At 48.2% G+C, this 10637-nt stretch overlaps 1 protein-coding gene across 2 annotated transcripts in view; it reads right to left on the bottom strand.

Annotated features, from left to right (window-relative positions):
• Positions 1-416: 416 nt before the first annotated feature.
• The window catches only part of PRKG1 (protein kinase cGMP-dependent 1), a 379974-nt gene continuing 369753 nt past the window's right edge, over positions 417-10637 (bottom strand). For both annotated transcript variants that reach the window (XM_021537071.3, XM_021537070.3), the window contains exons 14-18: positions 9395-9558; positions 8314-8436; positions 8156-8218; positions 7417-7483; positions 417-4319 (exon numbers count right to left, since the gene is read on the bottom strand). In XM_021537071.3, coding sequence (XP_021392746.1) covers positions 4221-4319; positions 7417-7483; positions 8156-8218; positions 8314-8436; positions 9395-9558 — 516 coding nt within the window. In that variant the 3' untranslated portion in view covers positions 417-4220. The remainder of the gene's footprint in view (positions 4320-7416; positions 7484-8155; positions 8219-8313; positions 8437-9394; positions 9559-10637) is intronic.

Here is a 10637-nt window from a genome sequence, read left to right as displayed (position 1 = left end):
CCCAGCTCCTCCTTGGGCTGTTACCACATTTATTTCCCTCCTGAGAGGATGTTTTGTTGCTACTTTCTCCCAGCTTTTGCTCACCTCTGTGTCATCATCAAATCATGGAAAGATTTTGGGTTGGAAGGGACTTTCAAGTCCATCCAGTGCCACCCCTACCATGGCCAGGGACACCTTCCACTGTCCCAGGCTGCTCCAAGCCCTGTCCAGCCTGGCTTTGGGCACTGCCAGGGATCCAGGGGCAGCCACAGCTGCTCTGGACAATCAGTTCTGGGAGCAGAACCCCAGATTTCACCACCATTACCCCACATTTTTGGAGCAGAACCCCCAGATTTCACCCTGTTACCCCACATTTCACCACCATCCAGAAGACCTCTCCCAAAGTCATCTCCTGCTCTGAAAGAAGCCCACCGACAGCCGTTCAAAAGTAATTATTTTTATTTCAACTCTATAAAGTATACAACAGGCACTCGGCAATTACAGCTGCAGGGGGAGTACAGAGCGAAACAAAAGCCATGGAAGTTTATGAAAAAAAACCCCAAAGTTCCTCAGTCAACATCCAAAGAGTGCAAGCAGCCGATGGCCGGGGAGTGACCGACATCGGCCCGACAAACAAAACCTCTGCCACGGAAGGAGAGAAAATCAGAGTATAAAACAAAGGGCTGGGGTAAAACAAGCGTAAATCGGGACTCGGGGTGGGGAGAGGCAACTCCAAATGGGAATTTCCCCTTTTTCTGAGAAAGCCCTAAAAGCGCCCAAGTCTCGGTGTCAGGGCTGGGGAGCTGAGGAGGAGTTTCCAGGGCTGATCCCCGTGGATGCAGGGAAAGGGGCAGGGAAAAGCACAGATCCTGTTTGGTTGAGTGGTGCAAATGAGCCTGGTCTTTGCACCGGGGTTTTAGGTCAGGAAAACACCAGTGGGGTGGATTTTTCCCAGGTGGGAGATTCCCGAGGGGGGCTGTGTGTGGGACAGCACGGATGGGTGGGATCTGCAGAGCTTAGCAAAACAGGAATACCTGTCTACGGACTGCTAGGATGTCAGAGATTAATTTGACCCGCACATCACATTTATACATTTCACAGAAATGACTCTGTATCTCATTAACAGATACACAGCTCTGGTACATTGAACAGAAATCAGAGAACGACGTCATCATTTCTGTAATTCATCAAGATCAGATAATAAAGGCTTAGAAATCGGTAGCAGAAAGAACTGTAAAACGCAGCAAGCTAAGAAAGGACGACGGTTTGAGGTGTGTTTGTCTTTGTCATGCAGCATAACACCAAATTTGTCTTTTTTTTTTTTTAATAAGATGCCATGGATTTAAGGCACTTGCAACAATGCCAGATAGCCAGTGACGTTCTAGAACTATGGGACAGGTGGGTGAACAGGACAGCTGACAGAAACTTTAATCATACTGACAAATATGACATTAATTCAAGTCTACCTCGACCTAAAAACATTACATTACAAATAAGGAAACGAAGGAATAATGCCATGGAACTGGAAAAGAACAGAAAGTTCTGTGTGACCCACAAAACATCGACACGAAAATACCTATTTACAGAAATATCTGCTCGTGGTCCTGTTGTTGAAGAAGAGTTTGCTGGAGGCAGTGCAGCTCCAGGAGAAGCCACACCACCCATCAAAGCCCCCTCTGGAAGCACGGGAGCCGATTCCCCCTTCCCTAAAAACGCTGTCGTCCCATAGATCAGGAAAGGAGACAAAGAAATAAGGACAGGAGGTGGAAACACAGAGGCAATCCCTTGTTGTGGATATATAGAGATATATATAAAGCAACTTAAATATATTATTATAACTGAAGGCTTATCATATACATATGCAAAGTGTTAATGCTCAGGAGAGGCCATGGAAGTCGAGTGAGGTGTTTGATATCAAAATAAACTCAGATTCAGCACAGTGCACGCTGCAGGTGTCAATTCCCATGCCTGGCACAAGGGAAAAAAGGGACAGGAAAAAGAAACCCAAGAGCTCAGCCCATTCCAGACCCTCCTTCCTGTCACGTTTTCAGCTTGATCCCCAAATCCTTGTGGTGCTTCGTCCTCCTTGCCTGCCAATTGCATCAGGTGTCACCATCCTGGGACAAACTCCTACAGAAAGCTGTCCCCACGGAGTGAAAATCCAGGGGGCTGTGAGGGAAGCATTTGGCTGTTAGGCCTGTTTAAGATGCCTGGTGAATGTTTTAGCCCTCGTGCTCAGCCTTGGCTCTCAGTGCTGTCCATCCCTTGGAGAGAGGCAGAAAAGCCAGCAGGTGCTGCCTTTTCCCTGGGATTTTGAAGGCAAATAAGTTTTAATGGTCAAAGAACAGCAGAAGTGACTGTGCCAGAGGTGTGGTCTCACCCTTTGGAAAACAGAGGGAATTCCAAAGCCACAGACTGGTTTCAAAGGTGTCACACGACCCAGCTCATGGTGAACAGCACACACGGCCCACGCTGTCAAAATACCCTTTTGATTACATCATTTAATACAAAAACATGCAAAAGAGTTGGGACTTAGCATCAGGGAAGGAATTTTTTTGCTGCTCAAACAGACCTTTTCCATGTCATATGTGGGAAAAGTCCTTGTCAGCAAGACTTGACCTTTCCATGATCAGCTCTTGGCAGCTGAGGTTGAAAGGAGGCAGCACCCACTCACCCATGGCAAGGGCTGGAATGAAAGGACCTTTAAGGTCCCTTCCACCCAAACCATTCCATCATTCCATGATTCTGTGATTTTTTTGGGGTGAGGTCTCTCAGAGAGACCAAAAGCTGATGTTTCCTGTTGGACAATGGGATAAACTTTCAATCCTGTGTATATGTAACAAATGAGGACAGGATCCCTCTGCTACATCCTATAAACCAGAAGAGGGAATTCAAGCAAAGGAAAAGCAGTAGAAGTGAGGGAAAAACATGTCCTGACAATATTGTTTTCCCTAGTTCTTTTTTCCATATGGATTTGGCCATCCCTGTGTTAAACACAGTCACGTGGATCTGGCACGCTGGACACCTCACGGGGATCTTCCAATATCCATTTCCCATTGAATTCCACTGACTTTCCTGTGGAGCTCCTTAGCCTGGAGAGGCATCAGGACTACTGGCAATGCTCCAGCAGAGCCAGCAGACTGGCCCAGGGTTTCTGTTTAAACATGGAAGAGATGCAGACATGGAGACATGGAATCATCAACGGGGAGAACGGAGCCACTGCTACATACTCCTGACAGGATGGGTCAGGGACAAGTTCCTTCCCAGGTGAGGGATGGATGTAGCACCTCGAGAGGACATCACAGGTCTCATGTTTTTCCCTTTGGGCCTAAAAAGGTCCAAGTTATCCTTAATTTTATACCTAATCAGACTGGTGGGCTGCTGTCGCTTTGTTCAGGGCCGTGATTGGAGCACTGTGAAATGGATCAACAGATGTGAAATGGATCAATGGATGTACAATGGATCAATAGATTACAATGGATCAGTAGATGTACGATGGAGCACTAGATGTGCAGTGGATTCATTCCATGATTTTCTCTTGCCGTGCGTGTGTTGGTACCAAGGGAAAGGAGAGCTGAAGCCCAAAGGTGGTGCTGCCACGTGAGGGAAACGACCCAACTCTGCCTCGACAGCATCTGCAGCAGTTGTGCTTTTGTTTGACCAGGCTGAGCCAAGATGTTTCCAAAACAAAGAGGAAAGGGCACATTCAGTCTCGTTGGGAATACTGCTAGGAAAGGAAAAGGACACATTCCCCACTGCTCGGATGGGAGCGCTTTGCCCGTGCTCCTCCTGGGCTCCAGCGCTGCCCTGCGGAGCCCGGAGGCTGGGAATAGCCCAAATCCTGCACTGGAGTAGCTGCAGCACTTCATAAATTACTACTGATCCTACGGAAAAAGCAGCTGGAATTAAGTGCCTCTTACCCTACGGATCTCTCACTCTGCTAACCAAGAGTGTGCCAGGATCTCTGTGGCCACAGAAGAGGAGTTCTGTGCCGGAGCAAGGCTCTGTGTCAGGACCACCGTGCCCACGCCAGGTCACGTTCCAACAGAAAACATGGAGAGCGCTACTGTCACTAAGCAAGAAGTCCTAATGCCACTGGAGTTACTGGAGCAGCATCAATCAAGGCATCGTGGTGACCCCGAGCACGAATCCTCCCCGATTCCGGTCTTCCCGTTCCGCTGGCAGCCATGTCCCAGGAAAAGCTGTCCTCAGCAAGGCAGAAGCAGGTAAGAGAAAGAACATTAAAAATCTATGTCCCATCCTGAGTTGTCGTCAGGGGGTGGCTCGTCACTGTCCTCTGGGAAGCTGTCGAAGTTGCTTGTGTCCGTGGGAGATGCGACCTGCGGGCGGGAGAGCGACAAGAAGGGCGTGTTCATCCCAGAGCTGCCATTCCCTCTTCATCCCACAGCCACGGGCATCCCAGAGAATCCCCAGCAAGCCAGGGAAGGGCTGAATCCACGGCTTTTTGCTGAGGGATTTCCCCCAGCTCCCCTACTCTCCTGAGTTTTCCTACTCCTTGCCACAAGGTTATCACAACAGGCTTGGGAAAAGCCTTCTCGGAGCCCAGGATTTCCCATCCAGGACTCCAGGATGCTGAGCCCCCCTGCCTTGAACTTTCCTGACATTGCTCAACCTCAGGATCCTTCCAGAGAAACCCATCGTCTCAGGAGGAAGGCCAAGCTCATTTCTTTTTAGGAAATCATAACATTTGAAATCTACCCTGGCTATAGAATTTATGGTTTTCCTGCTTTGTGATAGCGAAGGAAACTGCCTTACAGCGAGGACTTGATAAAGTCAAGACAATAAAAAAAAAAATAAACAATTTAAGAGGAAACCAGCAACTCTCCAGCCCAAAACAATGAGAGTCTTACTAGAAATTTAATACTTTAAGCTTTACCCAGAGCTTGATGCTTTTTTTAGTAATTTCATTAGGAAAGAGCCTGATCCAGGGGCCAACTGACAGTCATTAAATCCCAGAATTCTGGAGTGGTTTGGGTGGGAAGGGACCTTAAAGGCCATCCAGTGCCACTCTGCCACACCTTCCACTGTCCCAGGCTGCTCCAAGCCCTGTCCAGCCTGGCCTTGGGCACTGCCAGGGATCCAGGGGCAGCCACAGCTGCTCTGGGCACCCTGTGCCAGGGCCTGCCCACCCTCCCAGGAATATTTTTTTCCCAGTATCTAGCCTGAATTGATCTCAGGGTTGCCCCAACTCACTTGGCTTTGTTAACCTTCCTGAGATTTTTCCATTTGATGTTGGATGCTGCTGCAGCCCTTGGGAAAAGACAGGAGATCCAACTCCAGCTCCATATTTAATGTGGATGCCCAACTGCATCAGCATTTTCCTGCTGCTGAACACATTTTGGGGGAAATCAGGATTATGGAATACCTGATTGATTTTGGAAAAAAAAAGCCCTACCCTACACAATATTAGTGGTTTTAATTTTTTTGGATTATCTGGATCTGATGACTCTGTTGGGGCTGCTTCATCCTTTGCTTGCTCAGCTCATCTTTGGAAGAGTCCTGAGCTCTTCAGGAGAGGTAAAATCACAAATTCCAGCTGTGGTATCAAGGCTCAGCAGTGTCCTAGCAGCAGGTTGTAAATTGGGATCTTTCCAAAAATCCCATGGAATAAGAGCTCTTTGATTGCCTCCCTGGCAGAGCCACATAAGAAATGAGAGTTAAAGAGCTGGGAAAAGCCTTTTTTTTTTTTTTTTCAAAGGAAAAGGGAGTAATCAGTATGTTTGGTCCTGCTGGCTCTTTCCCAACTAACAAGGAGAGGTGGACTGAAGGAGAAATGGATGTCTTCCACCAGAGCTGTAATTTGGGTCCCTTCTCAGAGTGGCACTTGAGACTTTGCAAAAAAAAAAAAAACAAAACAAAAAAACCACAAGCTGGAACAGGATTGACAGCTCTGGGGTTGACAAAATTCACAGTTCATGGGTTTGGAGAGGATCTCAGGAATAGGTCTGGAGGAGCTGCTACTCCCAAGAGCTCAGGGAAAGGATGAGCTGGGCTGAACCAGGATTAGGGCCAGCCTGGAAGAGGGAAGGATGTTCCCATCTATTCCTTGCTATGTGGGGTAACAGCAGTATTGGAAATGCTCCTACTAAACTAAAAATCCATCAAAACCAGTTAGGAAGACATCCTGGGTTTTTTTTTTTTCAGGTGACATGGACATCCTGCATTCCCAAAGCAGGAATTGCTTTAGGAATTGGATGTAAAGGAGCAAACTTGACTTTATTGCCTGGCTTGAAATGTGATCCTGCTGATGAATGAATAGCATTAAAAATAGGCCAAGGCCAGGTTGGACAGGGCACGGAGCAATCTGGGAGAGTGGAAGTGGAAGATAGTGGAAGATGTCACAGAAGGTGATGGAACTTGTGAGGTCAAAGGTCCCTTCCAACCCAAACCATCCCAGAATTGTAGCTTGAGCTTAAGAGAAAAAAAAAAAAAAAAACCAACCCAACCAAACCCAGCTTTGATCTCCAAAACATTTCTGAGTTATTATGGGAGAGATTTGCCAAGTCCTGCTTTCCCCACTGACTCCAGGAGCTCCTGCATCCCACAGGACAAAAAGGGGGTCGGGAAAGGCTCCTGCTCTTTCCCTAAGCAAACTTTGGGATGGCAGATTCAGCCCCAGAGCTGGGCCTGCCCCTGCTGCAGGAGCTGCAGGATGGAGCAATGGGGTGCAATTAAACCCCCATTAATGGCATTCTCCCAGTGATCCCGAGGGATTAAGCTGGAACAAGGAGGGGAGGCTGCCGGACAGAAGGGGCCGAGGTAATTTCTGTCAGCTAATCCTGTTTGGTTTCCCTTTGCAGAGGGGCTTTGAGGGCAGGGAGCTCACAAAGACATCAAAGGAAGGGCTTTGCTGCAAAGGAAAATGAGCGGGGCTGTCCCTCCGCGCCCGCTCCCGGTTAAACATCAACAGCTTTTCATGGAGGACATGGATGCAGGGCCAAGAGGGGCACGGGCACAAATGACAGCACAGAAGGGAAGGTTAATGTGAAAGAAAAGGAAGATGGCATCCAAATCCCACTTGCCTTTCCAAAGGAAATGAGAATAAAGGAGAAGGGAAGAGGACGCAGCTGAGAGAAGGGGTGGAAGGGGAAGCTTTCCATGGAAATGGGAAAAGGAGATGCAGAAACAAGTGGAGCAGATGAGAGAGGGGAAAATGTGCTGGAGTGAGTGATCCTGCCTCAATAACCTGCTACAAAGGGGAGTTCTCCATGGCTGTGCCCTCCTCACATTGCCTTTATGGGGAAGAGCCTGTCTGGAGAGGAAGCTTAGCTGGGAATGTGCCTGAAGTGACTTTTTCAAGCATCTCCAGGAGAAATAAAACACATTATTCCCACTTAACCCAATGTACCACTGCCCAGAGCTCACAGCATCACAGGAATTGCCCATGGAGGAGAAAATAGTGATAGGAAAACTTACACTTGGGATGATGGGAGGTGTCAGTGTCCCTTTCCGTAACCCTTCCCAGTTAAAGCCTTCAAACCATCTGAAGGGGGGGAAGAATACAAGAGTTAGACAGGTGTAGCACACAAAGAAAAGAAAATTGCTTAAACAACAGGTTTCATCTCCCACAGACTTTGCCTTCAAATCCCTTTGGAATTTTTCCTGTCATCTTTTCTGGGGACCAAAAAGGAAGTGTGTGCAGTGACCCCGTGGTGACACCAAACAGGTGGAACTTGCCACCACTCAGATGGGAACCATTCCTTGCTGCAGGTGTCCTGGAAGCTGCTCCTTCCCTTCCAGAGGCTGGATCCATCCCACAGGAGACCTTTTTTCCCTATGGAATTGGGTTAACTCCCAACTTCATGCTCAAGGATGTCCCACTTGTGGTTTTCCTCAGATCTGATCAAGGTGGGTGGATGATCCCTGAGCCTTCCTAAAAAAAATATCCATCCAATCCATTCCTGCTGCTTTGGGGCTGGGAGAAGAGATGTTCCAGCACAGATGGATGAGAGAAATTGTTCCTGGAATGGAACTATTCACACTTGCCTGTTCTTATCCCAGTAAACTCCTAAGACATCATGCAACCCCTCCCATGGGACCAAAAGAGAGGATGAATTTACATTATGGATAGGAAGTGTTTCTTAGGAGAAAACTGAACTGTTTGAAATGCCACTTTCTGGGACTGGAGCTGATGGCTGCTGGAGAAGACACTTACTTGTGCTTTTGGATATCTTTCACTCCATTTTTCAAGTTCCCTAATCTTTCTGATGGATTGTCCCTGTAAAAGGAAGAACAAATCCTAAATCACTCTGCCCAGCTCATTTCTTTGCAAACAACATCAAGGCTTTTTGTTTTATTCTTACATCCACTTACCTGCATAGTTTTTTAATTAAGTTAGCAGCATTTTTGGCAATCTTCTTTGGAAATTCAATCATGTCTATTCCCCTTAATATGATGTTATAGGTCTTCATGGGGTCTGGGCCTGAGAAAGGGGGACTTCAGAGGGCACAGGGAGGGAAAAAAAGATTAAAAACTTGTCTTTCACAAAAATTGGTCTTTAAAACAGTTTTGAACTCTGATAAAACACACCCAGATGAGACAAGGTAGATGTCAACCAGGAATGCTTTGCTTCCCATCATCCTAACCATTTCTCAAGGAGCTCTGGAATTCAGGGATGTTGGCTGCAGGGAAGTACCAAAAAGAAGTTTTCCATGCTAAAGCTCTTCTTCCCATGGCAGCTGCATCCCAACAGCCCAAGGCAGGAGGCTCTGAGCAGCATTCCCTGGCTTATCTTTGTGTGGTGGCACCTGATTCCAGTGGGGATTGATTGGCTTTCCATGGATGGGGGGCCGTGTGTGAAGGATGGGCAGGTGCAGGGGAAGGATCCTTCCCCAGTTCCTGGGGGTGAGCACTGGGGAATGAGGTGAGGGAGCTCCAGGAAGCCAAAAGCAGCAGGGACATCCCAAATTAAATACGGGAAGGGGTGGATGGTGCCTGATCTGTATCCTCCTTTCCAGCAGTGAGGAACCTCCCCAGCTGAGTGCAAACCCTTCCCCTTTTCCCATCATTTCCAGACCATTCAGGCTAAACAGTTTCCCTTTTCCCACCATTTCCAGACTATTTAGGGTTAAACCCTTCCCTTTTCCCCACCATTTACAGACCCTTCAGGGCCAAACTCTTCCCCTTTTCCCACCATTTCCAGACCCTTCAGGGCCAAACTCTTCCCCTTTTCCTCACCATTTACAGACCCTTCAGGGCTAAACCCTTTCCCTTTTCCCACCATTTCCAGACCCTTCAGGGCCAAACTCTTCCTCTTTTCCCATCATATTCAGCCCACTCAGAGCCAAAAAAGGATGATTTGAGTGGAAAAGGCACTGTGGAGTCCCCTGCCCCTGCCCTGGCCTCATCAGGGTGAGAAGGGCAGAAATCTTGGGATGAATTTCGATGCCCATACCTGCCAGTCAGGAGCTCATACATCAGGATTCCCAGGGACCAGTAGTCTGCCGAAATGTCGTGACCTTTGTTCAGGATGATCTCGGGGGCTACGTACTCCGGGGTGCCACAAAAAGTCCATGTTTTCTTTCCAAATCCTATTTTCTTTGCAAAGCCAAAATCGACCTGGGGGAAGGGGCAGGAGAGAGTCAGGGCAGGGCATCAGAGGGAATGTCAGCCGTGGGCTCTGCTCCTCTTGAAGTGAAGCAAGGCAGAAAGGAGGATTCCTCATGGGAATTTTCTCCTAATTAAAGCACCGTGGGTCATTCCAGGACCAGAGAAACACAGTGACCTTTTTGCTGATTTATCCTTGGGAAAATTCCCATGAGGGAAGCAAACACCAGCACCAAGGGTTTCTTGGGGGTTGGAACTTGCTATCACTCACAGCTCATTTGGTTTATTTTGCTTTTTTTTCCTTTTAAATTTAAATTAACATGGGCAAGGAATGGCTTTAAGCCGTGAGAGGGCAGGGATGGATGGGATATTGGGCAGGAATTGTTCCCTGGCAGGGTGGGCAGGCCCTGGCACAGGGTGCCCAGAGCAGCTGTGGCTGCCCCTGGATCCCTGGCAGTGTTCAATGAGGGAATTTCCTACAAGGCTATAGGGCTAATAGCCTAGAAATAAAAGGAGGTAAATTCCATGAAAGCAAGGAGAAAATTACCTGGTAAATTCCTGAAAAGCAAAAGTGACATTTTTAAAGAAAGTAACAGTGATATAACAAGGCCAGGTTGAACTTTTGGGGCTTGGAGCAGCCTGGGACAGTGGAAGGTGTCCCTGGCATGGCAGGGGTGGAATGGGATGGGTTTTAAGGTTCCTTCCCACCCAAACCATTCTAGAATTCTGTGATTTAGGCACCTGCTGCCAAGTTTGGTTTCCTCTCCCACCCCAAGGAGTGAAGCAGTACAAGGGCCCTCCCAGTTTGGCTGTTGGGATGTGTTTGGCTCCTTGTGGCCCTATAGCACAGCAGTGGCAAGCATGGAAAATCAGATTATCCTGGAAAGTGGAGTCCTCTGGGGCTGGTCACAGCCCACAGGGGATCTGGGACACTCAGGGACATGTGTGACCAGCACAGACCCAGTTCCAGATGGTCCTGGGGCAGGAGAAGGACAGTCCTGCACCTCATCCTCCTCCAGCACCCTGCACCTCAGAGGAGCCCCAGGCTCAGGGAAACACTGCAGAGGGTAAATCCTGATGTCACTCAGGAG

Source organism: Lonchura striata, chromosome 6, assembly GCF_050655825.1.
Source record: "Lonchura striata isolate lonStrDom1 chromosome 6, ASM5065582v1, whole genome shotgun sequence".
Lineage (NCBI taxonomy): Eukaryota > Metazoa > Chordata > Aves > Passeriformes > Estrildidae > Lonchura > Lonchura striata.
This window is presented reverse-complemented; position numbering and strand designations above follow the sequence as displayed.